Here is a 19729-nt window from a genome sequence, read left to right as displayed (position 1 = left end):
CGGCAGAGGGTTTGTGGCCTCAGTGTAGCAGGCTGCCGGCAGAGGGTTTGTGGCCTCAGTGTAGCAGGTTGCCGGCAGAGGGTTTGTGGCCTCAGTGTAGCAGGCTGCCGGCAGAGGGTTTGTGGCCTCAGTGTAGCAGGTTGCCGGCAGAGGGTTTGTGGCCTCAGTGTAGCAGGTTGCCGGCAGAGGGTTTGTGGCCTCAGTGTAGCAGGCTGCCGGCAGAGGGTTTGTGGCCTCAGTGTAGCAGGTTGCCGGCAGAGGGTTTGTGGCCTCAGTGTAGCAGGCTGCCGGCAGAGGGTTTGTGGCCTCAGTGTAGCAGGCTGCCGGCAGAGGGTTTGTGGCCTCAGTGTAGCAGGCTGCCGGTAGAGGGTTTGTGGCGTCAGTGTAGCAGGTTGCCGGCAGAGGGTTTGTGGCCTCAGTGTAGCAGGCTGCCGGCAGAGGGTTTGTGGCCTCAGTGTAGCAGGCTGCCGGCAGAGGGTTTGTGGCCTCAGTGTAGCAGGTTGCCGGCAGAGGGTTTGTGGCCTCAATGTAGCAGGTTGCCGGCAGAGGGTTTGTGGCCTCAGTGTAGCAGGTTGCCGGCAGAGGGTTTGTGGCCTCAGTGTAGCAGGTTGCCGGCAGAGGAGTTCCTTGTTCCTACACACAAGAGGCTCAGTCTAATCCAGGGGAAGAAATAAATGCAACAGAATAATAAAACAAATCATGCTTTTTCAAATGTCAAACAAAATCTGATCGAGAGAATAATATTAAAAACATCCTATCAATGACTCCAGAATAACAATTCATCTTTAAGTTGCATACGTATTAGATAGTTCTTGACAGGGCCATATCTCTTTATATGGCTCTGATTCTTGATACTTAAGGTATCCTAGCAACCTGACACAATGAAATAATTGATGGAGTGAACACAAATGTCCTTTTTTTTTTTTTGCCTTTATTGTCCATGTTGCCAAGTGGAGTTATGCATAAATTATGTATATACACAGTAGACCTTCAGAATAGACTAAGCCAGTAAAGCAAACCGCTAAATGTACATTTCTTCTTCCAGTATAAACACAGACATGTGCCTGCCCTTGCAGATTATAACAAAACCATCTATAACAAAATGTACAAATTGATCTTGATATAGATATAAATGAATTAGAAAATAGGCAGCTTGAAGAGTTTGGCTATCAGGGTATAAACACTTGGATCGATACATTACTATAAATACAACATGTTTCGATATTGGTATACTTCGCTCTAAAAAGACTAAACATATACCAGATATCCTACATCTAGCACTCGAGATACACCTGTGGCACACGGCCGGTCTGGTAACCACGGAAACCAGGTGGGTCATCTCAAAGGTTCAGGGGGGCGGAGCAACCAAACAGATGACGTCATCAGTAAGGAACAGCAGTCGCAGATAATTGACAACATTGGTAATAATAATGAATGATTGACAGCATTGAGGCACTAATTGACAACATTAGGTGTTGACATGCTCAGGTACAGGAGTGTTTTTCTTACATTCAAGTGACAGTTGCAACATCATCACTGTACACGAAACACACACACACCGTCCACTGTGAAGACTCTGTACTATTATTTGAAAATCTTCATCCTGATATAAATTGAATTGGCTGTGCCGTGCAAACTGCATCCAATCGCACACTACACTTTTTCTTAAAACACAGAGGGGCAGGAGTTTTGCCCCTCGTTAACAAGACTATCACATTTTTCAAATACTTAAACATAATATCTAAAGTTCATTCTACACAATATGTATTTCAGTGAAAACAGTGGGAGAAAGCTTTTAACTCAAACTAAAATGAAGTCTCACCTCTACCTGCGTCCAGCAAATTGATGTTGCGGAGTTCTAACCAACACTTGTTTGTGAAGACACTTATAAAAGGTTTGGCTTTAAAACACATTAAGGCAGTGAAGTAGAAACATTTGTTACAGACCAGAAAGTGTTGTGGGACAAATCACTACTGAGCATGATACACTGAGTGTACAAAATATTACAAACACCTTCCTAATATTGAGTTGCATCCCTTTTGCCCTCATACTGAGCCCCAATTCGTCAGGGATGCTGGCCCATGTTGACTCCAATGCTTCCCACAGTTGTATCAAGTAGTCTGGATGTCCTTTGGGTGGTGGATCATTCTTGATATAGATGGGGAACTGTTGAGTGTGAAAAACCCTGCAGCATTGCAATTCTTAACACAAACCGGTGAGCCTGGCACCTACCACCATACCCAGGTCAAAAGGCACTTAAATCCTTTGTCTTGCCCATTCACCCTCTGAATGGCACACATACATAATCCATGTCTCAATTTTCTCAAGGCTTAAAAATCATGATTTAACACGTCTCCTCTCCTTCATCCACACTGATTGAAGTGGATTCATAAAGGGATCATAGCTTTCACCTGGATTCTCCTTGTCAGTCTATGTCATGGAAAGAGCAGGTGTTCCTAATGTTTTGTACACTCGGTTTATATTTGTATAGAAAACATATTTGCGTTCTTATCTCTCCACTTCAGTTATTTGATTTGTCAAGCACTTTGAAATGCATTCTCTGTAAGAAATGTGCTACAGAGATAAAGCGTATTCCAGTTATTCTAAACGCCACGCAAACGTGGTCACTTACTACAGACAGTCTAGTAGCAATGTGCAACTATCAGTCATTCAATGTACAAGAACAATTATGAGTGAATAACAAGAATTATAATAACACATTACAGATAGTGTCAAACTAGTGTTCTGTAAGTCTTAAATAGGGATATTTATTTTGAGTGGAGGCAATGCATTTCCAACATGAAATGGCCTTCTTTCGTGGAGTCCACTAGGTCTCTACAGCTTGAAAACCGTAGCAGACTTTTCCTCCTCTTACCATGAAAACCCTGGAGGCCCATAGATTCTCGGTGCCGGGGAATGACTCCATGCTCTATGACTCCTCTGGGATCAGGTTGCTCCATTGTGGTTTGCCATCCCATTGGCTTTGTAGCTATGATGTAGCTCCTGTTCGGTCCGACTATAGACCGATGTGGGGTTTATAGTTCCTATGGTTTAACAGGGCCTGTGGGGTTTGTAGTTCTTGTGGCTCAGCACGTCCTGTGAGATCTGTGGGATTTGTAGTCTCTGTAGATCAGCAGGTCCTGTGGGACCTGTTGGTTTCGTAGTACCCAGTAGATGTACAGGACCTATGGGGATTGTAGTTCATGTACTCGGCAGGTCTTCGGGGATTTGTAGTTCCCTGTAGATGTGCAGGTCATGTGGAGTCTGTAGTTCCTGTGGGAGTTGTAGTTCATAGTAGATGTGCACATCCCGGCTCATATCCTGCCTGTGTCTTGGTCCTTGTCCTCCAGCAGCTCAATAAGCTGAGTGAAGCTCCGCTTCACGGCATCTATGTTGTCCACTGAGCTGCCCTCTAGAATCCAGCTCTTCCCTCGGGCCAGGGGCTCCAGTTCAAAATACTTCTTTATCTAACAGAGAAGCAGACATAGAAGGAGAGAGGACAAAGTTTTAACACCATCATTTCAAGTCAACAAGACAGAGAGAGAGAGAGACAGAAACCGACAGAGCAGAGAGAGAGAAACCAACAGAGAGGAGAGAGAGAGACAGAGACACACAGAGAGAAAGAGAGAGAGAGGAGAGAGAGAGAGGGACACAGAGAGAGGGAGATTGAGAGCTCAGCGGTTTGGACACATTGAAAAACACATAACGGTGAATAAATATCTGTAACAGTATCTCATTTGGTATTTCCTTCTTGACGCGCGGGTGTACGGCATAGTATAAGATAACTGATTTTGAATAAATAGTTTTCATTCCTATGTAATTACACCAATATCTGCCAAAAGCTTGCATTCCATCTAACAAGAGCCAAGTGGAGACCACAAACTAGTCCAAAGTTGTACAAAAAGAGTGTCTAAAGAAATGAAGCAATACCACTACGTCCAACCATGGAAGCAGGTCCCATGTTGAAAGTCTGCACGAGAGCAAAACAATACCAATCAATCCTGAATCAAACGGAAAAGTTTACCCTTGTGGTTTCTGCTAACTCCCGGTTGAGCTTAAATACACACAATTTTGAAAACAAGAACAGCGTCCAGCTATATCAAAATGTTGGAAAAGACAAAAACCCGGCTACGATTCTCTCAACACTTTAAAAACTTCTGCAAACACTTGACTCACATTGATAGGTGGTCAAGCCATCATAGCAGACAGTTTCTGGGAAGGTTTACTACTTGGTACCAGGCATCCCAGGAATATATGTGAACCACACAGGACCCCTTATATATGAGTCAGTAAGCCTAAAGCCGTAGTGGTCCGTCTCTGTGGTGGTTTACTACCAGGGGGGGGGGGCAAGGCCACCAGGCCATAACCTTCTAAATAGAATGAGGGGCTTTTCCATTCTACTAGTTATATTTCTATAGCCGTAAGTAGGGCATCAGACAGTTTCAGTGAGGGTTTACTACCAAGGTGATGTAAGGCCATGCTGGTCTCCTAGTCATCAGACAGTGCGGTGACAGAATGCTACTTGTTGCCCTCTCCGGGTAATAACAATCTGAGAGAGCAGAGTAGTGTCTAGAGTACCTTTACCCCCCAAAGTCCCCCCCCCCCCCCCGAGTGTCAGGTCAGTACTCGGAGGAGTCATTTTTCACATTTGGAATACAACTGGTCTGGATAGTGGATACTATAGCAGGGTCGTTGTAAGTAGGGCAAGAAAACGCTTAGAAACGGAGCAAAACGAGGAGCTGCTAAATGCTGGTTTTCGGGGGGGGGTTCATGGCAAAATGTTTTGCTACATTGTGCCCTAAGGAACATGACTCAGCACTTGGATAAAAGGAATAGGGAAATTAGGTCAAATAAATAAAACAATTTGAGTAAACAGAGTCTTAACAGTTAACTTCTCCAAAAGATTCTGTCCATCTGTGTTTAAAGAGGAGAGTCCAGTGTTTGGCTGTGTGTGCCTGTGTGTCTGTCAGTGCCAGTCATTAGGGACAACTTCCTCTTCTCTGTGCAGTCTGAGGAGGGGGGAGATATCATGTTCAAACCCATTCAGAGAATAGGACTAGGGAGGATATCATAGGATACCCTAGGACACCACACTGCACTGATGGCCAAACCGACAGGAACAAGAGAGACTAGAATCTGCACTGACAGGCTGTAAAAAGCTCTCCAGAAAGTGCTGGAGCTGCTCTTGCCCTTTTCCTTTCAGAGCAGAGAGAAAGAGAATAAATAAATAATCAAACAAAACATCCTTTGAGCCAAAGCTCCCATAGCATGCCAAGAATGCTGATTAAGATTTCCCTGTCTGGGACTTCATCGCTCGCTGCTATGAAATTACACAATCCTCCTCCTCCTCCTCCGAGAGAGAGAGAGCGAGAGAGGAGAGAGAACAGCCTTAGAAGGCGCCGCAGCTTTTGTCTATTGTTTTTATTTTTGTGTGTGTGTACTGTGTGTGTGTGTGTGTGTGTGTGTGTGTGTGTGTGTGTGTGTGTGTGTGGTGTGGTGTGTAGCAGTGGGATGAATGTTGATGAAATTCAACATGGAGAAATCAACAGGTCTATGAAGGAGAGGTTGAGAGAGGTTAGGGGTTCGAGGCTAGCCTGATACAGTACAACAATCCACTGTCTGGTGGAAAAGGCTGACACAGCAGAAACCTTCCCATTACAAGTCTCTCTTTGCTGGACATCTCAACGGGGTCATGATCGGCAAGCTGGCAGCCTCGCTTGGCCCAACTTAGCCTACATGTAGGCTGAGCTAGCTAACGCAAGACTTTGCTAACAAGCCGGAGGAGAGATGTTGGTGGGACAATCAGTAAGACCAGAGAGTTTCTCTTTACAGACTGGGATTTACCTATCAGCTAGTCTTGTGCACCAGACAATTAGCCTGGGGACAAAGTTACCTGTCAGGTACATGAGTTTCTCTCTGCTCGATGTCTCAGCAGGGTCATGATGATGGGCAAGCTGGCAAGCTTCGCTTAGCCTGACTTAGATGTAGGCGGAGCTAGCTAACACACAGCAAGTATAGGGTGCGAGGCTAATAAGATGAAGTAGATGTGGGAAGGTCATTCAGTGTGAACAACAGATAAAGGGTTGAAGACATAGAAATACATCGATTAGAAAGGGCTTGGAACCTCTAACCCTGGCAATTTGACTGGTAAACGCATGGGTACACTCGCAATGGCTGCCTCGAATTGTGATGCAATATTTTCCATGGTAATGTAGAATATTCCAGCAATTGATGCTGGATTATCATGGTACTGTAGAATGTTAATTAACATTTTGCTAACTGATGTGGCTCATGCAATGGAATGTACTTGTTGTATTGTCAGTTGAGTTGATTCAACAAAATCACAGCACAGACTGACGTGTACCCTTCCTGATTTTACTTCCTGCTTTGCTCCTATGGGTACAATCGCAATGTCCACCAGTCCACCCATTATGCCATCATTGACTTGAATGGGGACTCCTTTTCTATTCATTCTATTTGTATTGTTTGACTCTACGGACTGTGGTGGTGTGACCTACACGTCATACAGCCCCAGAACAACCAGCTCAAAGCTGGGATCAATTGGATATTTTTCCAGGGCTGACGAGATCTAATCTGATCAAGATCAAGTCTGGTGAAAAACGGTGGGAGGCTGGGAGCTGAAACCACAATAAGATGGTGTTAGCCTGAGGAAGGGCCGTGTGCTTTATACATAATGATCAAAGTGGTAAGAGTTCATTTGAGGAAAGACAAACTAAACTCTTCCAAAACATGGTTGTTCCTCCCGTGGTGACAGTTCACAACTGCGCAAAACCAGACCTGCATCTGGAAGACGACTGGGTCATGTCCAGTAGACAAAATGTTTTGAAACAGGAAGGTATTACCTTAAGCTGTTCCATAAGAAATGCTTGTTTTGTTCTTCCTTGTGCCCTACTAAATATGACCCTGAAGTAGCTAGTAGAACCAGCCACTTCCTGTTCTGCTCAGAGAGTATGGTAGATTTTATATGGGTACAGGTATGAAACAGGGTGCTGACTGACTGACTGACTGACTTCCTGTATAACCATAATGCTTAGAGTGGAGGCTATAGCTCTGTTTAAGCCTTTCCTCCAATGCGCCTTGAGAGGGAGGTGAGGAATCAAGGACAGGAGAAATCAAGGATTTGACCTCTTAAACACTTTGACAGACCCTATTGGTACCATAGGGTGCTGCTGAGTGACTCCTGTATAACCCCCTGTGTAGAAACAGGGGCCTCCCTCTAAAAAGGAGAGCGGTTTCCCAACAGGCCTCGAGGGGATGTGGAGGAGGCAGCGAAACACCCCTGGTAGATTTACAGTAACTCAATTTTACAGGGGGGCTACGACTACAAGCCGCCTGAACGGGCTGACAGCAAACATCTGGTCCTGAGGCTGGAGCTGGTCTGGGGAGCTGGGCTGGGGAGCTGGCAACATGCCATGTCATCAGCAGTATCAGTGGAAGGGAGAGGGCCCCAGACTCCAGCCCTCACAGGTCTCCCTCCTTCCCTTCCTCCCTCACCGCCCTCTGTCCATCCATCTATTCATCCATGAATTGAGAAATCCACGCAAGGCTTCACAAAGAAAACAACCCATTGATTGACAGGTGACCCAATACTTCAACATCAAGATACTCTGAAATCTACCAATCAACCTGAAGGTGATTTACACACACTCACAAGGTAAAACTGATGTCTTTTTAATGGCTTACATTCTACATAACTTTCATAGTCATGGGAGACCTTTCCAGGAACGTTCTTATTAAGTGGAGGCTGATGACAGCCACAGTAACATGCAACATTTGACTAAATATCTCACTGATTAGGGGGAATATAACCAGGACGATCATGTAAATCCGTAATACTGAAAACATCTCCGAAAAATAACTTCAGCCCACCAACAACACAGCTCCATCTGAAAAGTGAGATTCAATTGTGATGGTCTGACGTACCTCTCATATTTCAGACCAAGGGTCTGATCTTTGGGGTAGCTCCAGTTTTGTATAAAATATGTGAAAATCCGGACTGTTCCAAACCAAACCTCCTGTAAAGACCTGTAACCTCCACAAACAAGCCTTGGGATCATCCCTGCTATTTCCCCACAGCAGTGGAGGGAATAATATTTCATGGTGGAGCAGTAGAGGGCCAAGCTTTGGGGATTCCTCAGCGGTAAAACATTCTCGTCGAGGTAGCTCAGTAACCAACGCTGAGCCAAGACCTGATTCACATTTTAAAAACAGCAGAGACGCTACGCACACTAATATTCCAACAAGGCCTGTGCTTATCCCATGAACTTGTTCTGTATGTACATTGACGTTCTTATATATTACTTACGCACCATATTAAATCGAATGACATATTACAGACATTTCGCACGACAAGTTTTCACAGAGCACTGAGAACAAGGCCTGGATGAATTAACCTAGGTAGCCTACTATGTACTAGTACCTACACATGCATCTATAAAACGCTGCTTTCGTACACGACTTATGAACCATGTCAAATCTAACAGCAAACTTCTAAGGAGCACTTAACTCTTTTCCTCTCTCATTCCTTCGGTCCCAGGCTCCCCTTGAGGGTACGTCCCAAATGGCACCCCTATTCCCTATATGGTGCCGTACGCCATTTGGAATGCGGCCGGAGTCCAAAGCGAAATGTTATGTGTGAGTGGGGTTGAGAGGCAGTGATAGCCCAGTGAGCCCCGTGAGTAACAGTGGCAAACATAAGCCCACCGGAGATAAAAGGCCCCATCTGGTGCCATCATTCATCTGTGTGATGAATCTCTCCTCACGTCATGACTAGTGACGCCACTCCATTACGCAAGGCTGATGTGTGAGTTTTGGCTGCTGAGTGGAGTGGAGGGCTGGGGTAGGCAGTCCCTAACTCACACACGGTGTAGTAGACTGGGTCCGGCTGGTTGGGGCCCTCAGAGGCTTCAGCGCCAGAACAACTGAAACACGTCGGGGTGCGGCAGGAGCCTCCATCGGTCGGGGGCCACAGTCTAGGGTTGTGTACCAAACGGCATCCTATTCCCTATATAATGCAATGCTTTTGACCGGAGCCATTTGGGACACAGCCTAGTACAGTTAGACACACATCTTGGAGCACATGCCACAGTAACACACTCCCTTCAGGGTTGGCCATCAGACAGAGGCCCCTGGGAACACAGGAGCTATTGCAGACCTCAATTACAAAATGCATGTAGTTCTATCCCTGTGATGTACTTGTCTATTAATGTTAACTATTATGTCATGTTTTGTGTGGACCCCAGGAAGAGTAGCTGCCGCTTTAGCAGTAGCTAATGGGGATCCTAATAAATTACTAAATCGATATAAACAACACGCACGCACACATGTACACGTTCAATTCATCCATCGATTCATGCACACACACACACACACACACACACACACACACACACACACAATGCCGTGCACCCAGTAACACACACACTCACAAAACCAGACTTCCCACTCAGACATACAGACCTGGAAATCTAATTGGATAAAAATACCTATTGGTGAAAGTTGTCTACTCTACTGCCATGAGAAGAAGTCTAGCTAGCAGTTAATGTGATTAGTCTGCATGCTCTGGCCAAATGGGATCTGGCCAGACACACGCACGTGCACGCGCGCACACACGCGCGCGCGCACACACACACACGCGCACACACACAAACGGCGTAGTGAGATAGATGTCAGCAGGCTGTCTGGGTCTGGGGCTGTCTGGCCGGTGAAGACAGGGTCGAGGGGAACAGAGGGACAGAGGGCCCGTGTTGTTCCTGTTACTCGAGCATCGTGGGTAAAGAATGTGGAACTGTCGGTCTGCAATAGGTGAAGTTTACATTTAGCCCAATGCTGTTGGTTTGAGTGGCTGTACGCAGTACATAAAGCCTGGCGGGAGGAAATATTACGCACGACGTTGGTTTGAATGCCTGTATAATTCTCAGGAGACATGATGGCGAGACGTATACATCAGCCATGTATCCACACATATGTATGACTGCATCCTGTAATGACAGTGAAGGCCATTACGTAATGTGCGTGTATATGTCTGTAAATGCATGTCAGACACACACACACACACACAGACACACACACACACACACACACACACACAGAGTCTGTGTGACAGCAGCAGTCTAGACAGTACTCGCAGCTACAAGGTAGACGTAACACAGGTGGCGTTGGGGACAGCAACAAAAGGAGCCAGAGGGTTCAGCAGACCTGGCCAATGCCTCCAGACAGTGTGTGTGTGTGTGTGTGCGTGCGTGGACCTGGCCAGTCATGACAACCCCTGTCTGTGTGACCGACTGGCGCGGCAACCTTTCTCCAAGAATGGGAGCGCCACACAATGGTGTCTGGACTCCTCTCCCTTCTCTCGCTCTCCCTTAAAAACTCTCTTTTCTCCCCCCCTCTCTCCTCCTCCCCCCCTCTCTCTCGCTCTCTTTCTGCCGCTCTCCCTCCCTCAGGGCAGGCAGAATGTAACACACCCCAGGACATGCCACTGTCACAGTCCCGCCTCTGTCTGTCTGTGAGACACACAACATGGCCTTTGTCTGCCGCATCTTTCAATAAGTAGAAAAGAAAATCTACAGCCCCCCCAAAAAACAAAATTGTCTAAATGATCGAGCCTGAATGCAATGAAAAGCTCCCTCGTTCTTTTCTTTTCTCCTCTCCTCTTTCTTTCCCCTCTCTCTTTTTACATCTAAAGCATGGGTACTATTCACTTTGAGCAGTGCCTTTACACCTACGCTGATCGGTTTAACGCCGCATCTTTACGAGTAAAAAAAAAATAAATCACTCACCTGCAACAGTTTCACGTATCAAAGGGAATACGAGTATCTCGGTTACGCTACACTTGCGGTACGAGCGACCTAGGGACAGAGAACACACCAGAAGGTCGCTGGAGAGATCGTTATCTGGACGAGGTCTTCCTCTACTAGCGGGCCCCATGTGTGGTGGGTTTCCTAGGCATCCGTCTCCATCAGTCAGTCATAACTCTATTAGGTGCAGATGCTGGGTAGGGATGCTCTGTCTAGTCTCTCAAAACGGAGGTAATTCTATTATTATTCTAAATTACCAGCCAGCCAGATCAGGGACAGGAGGAAGGGAGATGGGGGAGGAGGGGTGAGACCCCAGCAGATTATTTTAAAGGAAAGGCATTGACCCCCATTACTGCACAGAGGGAGGGCAGCCTCCCCAGACGGGTGGGGGGGGGGCAGTAAATGACCCCAGATAGTCAAGCCTGGGCTGGGTAGAGTTTCAGCTGCCACGGGGGTTAGTTATGGAGAAAGTGGAGGCTTAAGGGCACCGCACGTCAATAATCAGAGAGCAAAAGTTTTATAATGAGGATAAGAGCACAGAGGTTTACTCACCAACTGTGCATGTGTGCTCATGATGTGCATGGGGGGGGGGGAATGCATACACACATGCACACACACACACACACACACAGCAGTACGTTGAGGAGGCAGCTGAGGTGATTGTCTTTCTTACCCCAAAATATCTGCATACGTTCTACCTAAAGCTATGAGTGAAAATGTTCTTTATAAAAGGGACTGCCAAGACATGTTGCCTTGCCTTGTTGTCTTGGGCTTCAGACAGAGAAAGGGGTGTCACTGTCCCTGTGTGCTTCCTGCTGTATTACCATCCATGGTGGTTCTTCCTGACACTAGGAAGTGTCATAGGAGAAGGATGGGGGGGGGGGTCCTGACAGACAGAGGAGGGAGGGAGGACGGGGGTTGTTGCTGTGGTTTGGTGTTCCTTCTGCTGATCAGACACTGGCCTTGGCACCCATATTAGGCATCGATGCCAACGTCGCCTGAGTGAATTCCCATCCCTCTGCAGAAAACAAACGGGCCCGTTGTGGTCGGAGCGGAGAGCGGAGGGCGTGCCGTCTGTCGGAGTTGCTGAACACAGGGACAAACAAGGACACAAACACAGATTCCAACAGACTCCACAGACTCTGGGTGGGCCCTCCCCCTCCCCCCCCACCCACCCCCTCCCCCCCAGACCGGGGTTCAAGTACTATTCAAAATAATCTGTTCTACTTCTACTGTAATAGAAACATCCCAAAAGTGCCAAACAAGCCTATCGGGGAACTCCAAGCAGGCTAAAGCAAACACACAAAGTATCTGAACAATTTCAAATAGTATTTGAACCCATGTTGGCCCATTGGAATATAGAATCCAGAACATTCCACTTGAGTTTCAGGAGGGAACAAGAGCAGGTTGATTCCAGACACAAATTATTTTTCTTCCGAGTCCAACACCTACCTACCACGCCTACCACCCGTGGTACAGACTGGCATACAGTTTGTGGTATATCATATTTGTTTCTTATCTGCCGTAATATCAAATGAAAATTCCAACAAACTATTTTTCATTAAAAGGCTTTTGAGTTTTGAGTCATGGAAGGATTCAACTGAGTTACTAATTTATGCCATTCTCTTAAAATCTTGTTCATGTGAATTTACACAGTTTCAAAAGTGCTCTATTTTTGTTGACTGTGACACCAGCTGACCTCAGTCACCCACACTCTCAAACAGACTCAATAACACACAGCTTTTCCCTATTCAAAATATTATAGATTTCTTTGTTGATCCTCCTAAAAAGAAACGTGCTTTTGTTGTCCCCGACCCAAACATTCACAAGAAAGTGGTTCTGTTGGCTTTCTAAGTCTCTTCGGCAGTGATACCTTACCTGCTTCACCTGCAATACAGACACGTGTGTGGCCATTTGGACGATCACTCTGCAAAACTCATCCTTCTTGAATATACCGTGCAATGAACTGTATCGCAGTGAACGATTTACATGACCTTCTCATTTGTCTCCACTTCCATACACATGTTCGTGGTATTGCACATTGTAAACACAGCGCAGACTCGCTGCGTTCAATTGTCTGTATGCTATTGAATTACACCTGCATCATCTGCTACAGTGCACATGCCTGACTGTGTGCAGAGGCAGCACGTGGAAGCAGCACTGAAACAACATTTATACTGCAAACTAACACAGTCCATTACGCCGTGGTGTTAAAATGAGTAGCCTTACTATAACAACAGAATACTGAATTAAGACGCCACTCTTCAAGTGGACAGGTATAACGCTTTATGAGCATGAACAAGCAACTGTTACTAAACTTGCTTGATCCTTCTGGTGAACAATAACTCTACACAGCGCTTTCTCTGCAACCTGAAAGGTGCTGCTCTTACACAGTCCGTATTGCTTTGTTTCATCATAATTGGGTCCTGGTATTGCTTCTGTCTGGATCGGCCCCTCTCCTCCATGACTCAACCAAAGAGTGCGTCTGTCTGCAATCGCTCTGCCCCCTGCGGAGTGATCCAACTCTGTAATAAAGAGCTTATGACACCCCCCAGCTATGCAGCATGTTGAGGATGGAGGGAACTGAAGGGAGCAGAGTGTGTGTTTGTCTGTCTGTGGCTCAGGGACCAATGTAAGCCTGGAGGTCTGGCTCGGATAGAATGGGACTAAAGGCTGGTGTGTGTGTGTGTGTGTGTGTGTGGCAGGGTGATTTGTGCGACTTCAGTCACATGGCGAGGCTATCACCACATTCCACTTGCAGTGTCCGCCTCATATCCACATAACGGACAAGGCCATTTCACCTGTAGAGCCCTAGTTACCCAGACCATGCAGGTTGCAGCCACACAGAGGTAAGTGCTTCCTAGTGTCCACAACAAGTGTTCCAGCCAGGTGGGTCTTGCTTGGGTCTGCCCGTCAGTTCTGCTAAGGGCGGCATCTCATAAGTCCACAGTGGCTTAATCTCCTTGTCTCCTTCCCTTAGCTTAAGCCTTCCCGTCAGTCCTCTTAGAACTGGGCTCAATCTCAATAGTCTACCGCTTCTTCCTCTCCTTGTCTCTTTACCGTAATTTGCACTGATTGGAAAAGACTTGACGGGTCAAATCAAATTGTATTTGTCACATGCAACGGATGTAGACTTGACCGTGAAATGCTTTCTTAAGAGCCCTTTCCAAACAATGCGGAGTAAAAAAATTCTAATGCAAAGATAAATACGAACACAAGAGGAATAACATGCACAAGAATGAAGTTACAGACAGGGAGTACCAGTACCAGACCAATGTGCAGGGGTACGAGGTATTTGACGAAGATATGTACATGAAGGCAGGGTAAAGTGACTAGGCAAAATAAAAACAAACAGAGTAGCAGCAGCATATAATGACTATAAAAGTGTGTGTGTATGTGTTGTGTCGCATGTGTTAGCACATGTAGTGTATGTGGATGTGTGTTGGTTTTGTGTGAGACACACACACACACACACACACACACACACACACACACACACACACACACACACACACACACACACACACACACAAACACAGTCAAAAGTTTGGACACAGCTAAGCATTCATGGGTTTTTCTCTATTTTTACTATTTTCTACATTGTAGAATAATAGTCAACGATGGAACAACACATATAGAATCATGTAGTAATCAAAAACGTATTAAACACATTTTTTAAAGTAGCCACCCTTTGCCTTGATGACAGCTTTGCACACTCTTGGCATTCGCTCAAACAGCTTCACGAGGTAGTCACCTGGAATGCATTTCAATTAACAAGTGCGCCTTGTTAAAAGTTAATTTCTGGAATTTCTTTCCTTCTTAATGTGTTTGAGCCAATAAGTTGTGTTGTGACAAGGTAGGGGTGGTATACAGAAGATAGCCCTATTTGGTAAAAGACCAAGTCCATATTATGGCAAGAACAGCTCAAATAAGCAAAGAGAAACGACATCCCATCATAACTTTAAGACATGAAGGTCAGTCAACGCGAAAAATGTCAAGAACTTTTAAAGTTTCTTCAAGTGCAGTCGCAAAAAACATAAAGCGCAATGATGAAACTGGCTCTCATGAGGACCACCACTGTCACGTCTACTCCCGCTCCTCTGGTATACTAACCACCGATCCTGGGATCCATCATTACGCACACCTGGCATCAATCATTATGCGCACCTGCACATCATCATTAGGCACACCTGGACTCCATTACCTCACTTATTACCTCCCCTATATTCTTTCCCCATTCAGTATTGTTCATGTGTTTATGCATAGACAATACTGTTATGTTGTCTCGTTCCATGTTTGTTGTTTTATTAAACGTTTCACCTGCTTCAACTCACAGCGTCTTTGTTACCGCCACAGGAAAGGAAGACCCAGAGTTAGCTCTGCTGCAGAGGATAAGTTCATTAGATTTACCAGCCTCAGAAATTACAGCCCAAATAAAGGAGCATTTAAGAGTTCAACTAACATGCATTTCAACATCAACTGTTCAGAGGAGACTGTGTGAATCTGGCCTTCATGGTCAAATTGCTGCAAAGAAACCACTACTAAAAGACACCAATAAGAAGAAGAGACTTGCTTGGACCAAGAAACATGAGCAATGGACATTAGATCAGTGAAAATCTGTCCTTTGGTCTGATGAGTCCAAATTTGAGACTTTTGCTTCCAACCGCCGTGTCTTTGTGAGACGCAGAGTAGGTGATTGGATGATCTCTGCTTCCCACCGTGAAGCATGGAGGAGGTGGTGTGATGGTGCTTTGCTGGTGACTCTGTCTGTGATTTATTTAGAATTCAAGGCACACTTAACCAGCATGACTACCACAGCATTCTGCAGCGATACACCATCCCATCTGGTTTGCACTTAGGACTATCATTTGTTTTCAACAGGACAATTACCCAACACACCTCCAGGCTCTGTAAGGGCTATTTGAACAAGCTGGAGAGTGATGACCTGGCCATCAGATGACCTGGCCGCCACAATCACCCGACCTCAACCCAATTGAGATGGCTTGGAATGAGTTGGACCGCAGAGCGAAGGAATAGCAGCCAACAAGTGCTCAGCATATGTGGGAACTCCTTCAAGACTGTTGGAAAAGCATTCCAGGTGAAGCTGGTTGAGAGAATACCAAGAGTGTGCAAAGCTGTCATCAAGGCAAAGGGGGGCCACTTTGAAGAATGTAAAATATATTTTGATTTGTTTGACACTTTTTTGGTTACTACATGATTCCATATATGTTATTTCATACTTTTGATGTCTTCACTATTAATTCTCCAATGTAGAAAATAGATATTTGACGTTGAGACTGGTGTTTTGTGCACCGGGGCCTCCCGCTCTTTCTATTATGGTTAGAGCCAGTTTGCACTGTTCTGTGAAGGGAGTAGTACACAGATCTTCAGTTTCTTGGCAATTACTTGCATTGAATAGCCTTAATTTCTCAGAACAAGAATAGACTGACGAGTTTTAGAAGGAAGGTCTTTGTTTCTGGCCATGTTGAGATTGTGATCGAACCCACAAATGCTGATGCTCCAGATACTCAACTAGTCTGAAGAAGGCCAGTTTTATTGCTTCTTTAATCAGAACAACAGTTTCAGCTGTGCTAACATAATTGCAAAATGGTTTTCTAATGATCAATTAGCCTTTTTAAAATGATAAACTTGGATTAACTAACACAACGTGCCATTGGAACAGTGATGGTTGCTGATAATGGGCCTCTGTACGCCAATGTAGACATTCCATTAAATATCAGCTGTTTCCAGCTACAATAGTCATTTACAACATTAACAATGTCTACATTGTATTTCTGATCAATCATGTCGTCATTTTAAAATGGACAAAAAAAATGTGCTTTTCTTTCAAAAACAAGGACATTTCTAAGTGACCCCAAACTTTTGAATGGTAGTGCGTGTATGTATGTGTGTATGTGTGTATGTGTGTATGTGTGTATGTGTGTATGTGTGTATGTATGTATGTATGTATGGTGTGTTCCCACAAATGCTGAACACTTGTTGTGCTTTTCCGTATCGCTGGCGTATCGCTCCAGAATGCTGCGGTAGCCATGCTGGTTAAGTGTGCCTTGAATTCTAAATAAATCACCAAAAGTGTCATCAGCAAAGCAACCCCACACCATGTTTTGTACACTCAGTGTATATAGTCTAGTATGTGAGTCAGTGCAACATAAGGTCAATGCAGATAGTTAATTAAATGGTTACCGGGACTATTTAGCAGTTTTATAACTTGGGGGTAGAAGCTGTCCAGGAGCCTGTTGGTCTGAGTGTCGATGCCCCAGTAATGTTTGCCGGGCGGTAGCCGAGTGAACAGTCTATGACTTGGGTGGCTGAAGTCTTTGGCAATTTTTCGGGCCTTCATCTGATACCGCCTGATATAGTGGTTCTTGATGGCAGGGAGCTCGGACCCCGTGATGTACTGGGATGTCCACACCACCCTCCCTAGCGCTTTGCGGTTGGGAGCGGTGCCTTTGCAATACCAAGAGGTGATACAGCCAGTCAACAATTTTTTTTCAGCTTCTTGAGGGGCAAGAGGCGCTGTCATGTCCTCTTCACGACTGTGCGGGTGTGTGATCATGTTAAGTCTTTGTGGACACCAAGGAACTTGAAGCTCTCGACCCGCTTCACTACTGCCCCGTTGATGTGGACGGGGGCGTTCTTGGCCCTCTGTTTCCTGTAGTCCACGATCAGCTCCTTTGTCTTGCTGATGTTGAGGGAGAGGTTGTTGTTCTGGCACCACACTTCCAGGTCTCTGACCTCCTCCCTATTGGTTGTCTCATCGCGGTCAGTGATCAAGCCTACCACCGTTGTGTTGTCAGCAAACTTGATGATGGTGTTGGAGTCATGCGTGGCCATGGAGTCGTGGGTGAACAAGGAGTACAGGAGGGGACTAAGCACACATCCTTGAGGTGCCCCCCCATGTTGAAGGTCAACGTGGCAGAGGTGTTGTTGCCTACCCTGACCACCTGGGGCCGGCACATCAGGAAGTCCAGGATCCAGTTGCAGAGGCAGATGTTCAGTCCCAGGGTCCCTTGCTTGTGATGAGCTTGGGAGGGGACTATGGTGTTGAACGCTGAGCTGTAGTCTATGAACAGCATTCACACATAGTTATTTCATTAATTGTCCAGTTGGGAGAGGGAAGTGTGAAGTTAAATTGAGATTGCTTCATCTGTGAATCTGTTGGGGCGGTATGCGAAACTGGAGTGGGTCCAGGGTGTCTGGGATAATGCTCTTGATGTGTCTCATGACGCAGCCTTTTAAAGCAAGATCACACAGGAGAAGGCTCATCATAAGACTGGCTTTCACCTGGTCAGGGATGAGGCTAGACTAGAAAGAGACTTTAGACTATTGAGAAATAGGCTACCCCTGGACACAGGCTACCCTACCTGCTAGAGGGAGAATGAGGCCCTGGACCGAGTGAACATCTCTCTATAGCTTAACCTACAGCATACATCAAAACCTACAGACTACATTCCCCATACATAACTACAGGTCATCAAACTGTTATGGGCTTTGATGTTCCAAGAACAAAGACAGGTAGTGAAAGAAAGCTGACTCGAGCTCTAATGCTGAACAAATGTTTCGCTACAACAAATCAAGTTACAAAAGTCAACCAATAGGACCATAATTCAATGAAGCGCTTGCCTTGCCTGTCAGGCAACCACAGCAGCGCTAAACAATACAATATTACTGCCCAAAACACAGCAGGGAGTACTGTTGGACAAAAACACATTATCAAATGGCCGTTCCAAGTCAACGTGTTCCGAGCCAGCCAGATAATCCATCATCATTATCCCCCTTAAGTATCACATAGAACAGGCCACTGGCCCCCACATCCTCGCTCATCATGTACACACACACACGCACACTCACACCATACAAACATACACACACCCACCCATGCAAACACACACACACACACACACACACACACACACACACACACACACACATATGCACAGACACGCGCACACACATCCCTATTGCTTCTAATGTATCGGATGGATACTCCATCCGATACTGCCCGCATCCCAGAGGTGTGTGAATTGCAAAGGTGAAATATTTGAGGGCAGTATTTCAGAAGAAAAGTATCACCTCACAGGAACGGTAGAATAGGGGAATTGTATTTCATGCAAGTGTGTTGCACATTTTTTGCACCATACATTTGGCTGACTGTACTGAGCTGAGTCTAGCTAAACTGCAGGATACATACTGTGCACTTCTATAGAGAAAGCACAATAAAGTTTGATTTACCTCATTGAGAAGTAGACTATTGTAATGATTCAGACTGACTGGTTCAAATATCTTTAAAAGTTAGATAAGATTATTCATTGTGCAAGGTGTGCTAATCTCCCCTCTCTAGCAGTGTGCACATGCAGGGTTATAAATCAGATGGAGTCTGGATTACGGTTGCTGATGGAAGTTTTTCATGTTAGTTTCATTGCACATCATTAGCTGTTGGTATCATATGCAAGCCTCCTGCAGCTGATCTGATATGAGACAAATCTGAGTGCAACACTGCCCAAGAAAGTGCACACACAGTGTATAAAGAGAGAGAGACGCACGCACGCACGCACGCACGCACGTATTGGGAGGTGAGGTGATACTCTGTAAGGGGCTGATATTTACTACCCACCTAGGACTACTGCTCAGCCAGGTCATTAGAGCTCTGGGTTTTCACTTCCCCCCTGGAGCCTTCTATAGCCCCAGCCTGATACAGACCCATTTCACCATGACCTGCAGTGCCGAACACACACATTCAAGGAAGCAAATACACAAGCACGCACACGAGTGCAAGCAGACAGACACACACAATTTCCATGCTCACTACAAACTACGCACCTAGAAAACATTCCATTCAAACCTGATCTACTTCCACCACAAAATGGGGGGGGGGAAACACCCGAGCCTCA

The 19729-nt window shown here is 45.7% G+C and overlaps 1 protein-coding gene across 2 annotated transcripts in view; it reads right to left on the bottom strand.

Moving 5' to 3' along the window:
• Window positions 1-2528: 2528 nt before the first annotated feature.
• LOC115159159 (ADP-ribosylation factor-like protein 15) overlaps window positions 2529-19729 on the bottom strand; it is a 63388-nt gene continuing 46187 nt past the window's right edge. For both annotated transcript variants that reach the window (XM_029708617.1, XM_029708616.1), the window contains exon 5: window positions 2529-3467. In XM_029708617.1, the coding sequence (XP_029564477.1) occupies window positions 3315-3467 (153 nt within the window). In that variant the 3' untranslated portion in view covers window positions 2529-3314. The remainder of the gene's footprint in view (window positions 3468-19729) is intronic.

Source organism: Salmo trutta, chromosome 23 (genome assembly GCF_901001165.1).
Source record: "Salmo trutta chromosome 23, fSalTru1.1, whole genome shotgun sequence".
Taxonomy (NCBI): domain Eukaryota; kingdom Metazoa; phylum Chordata; class Actinopteri; order Salmoniformes; family Salmonidae; genus Salmo; species Salmo trutta.
This window is presented reverse-complemented; position numbering and strand designations above follow the sequence as displayed.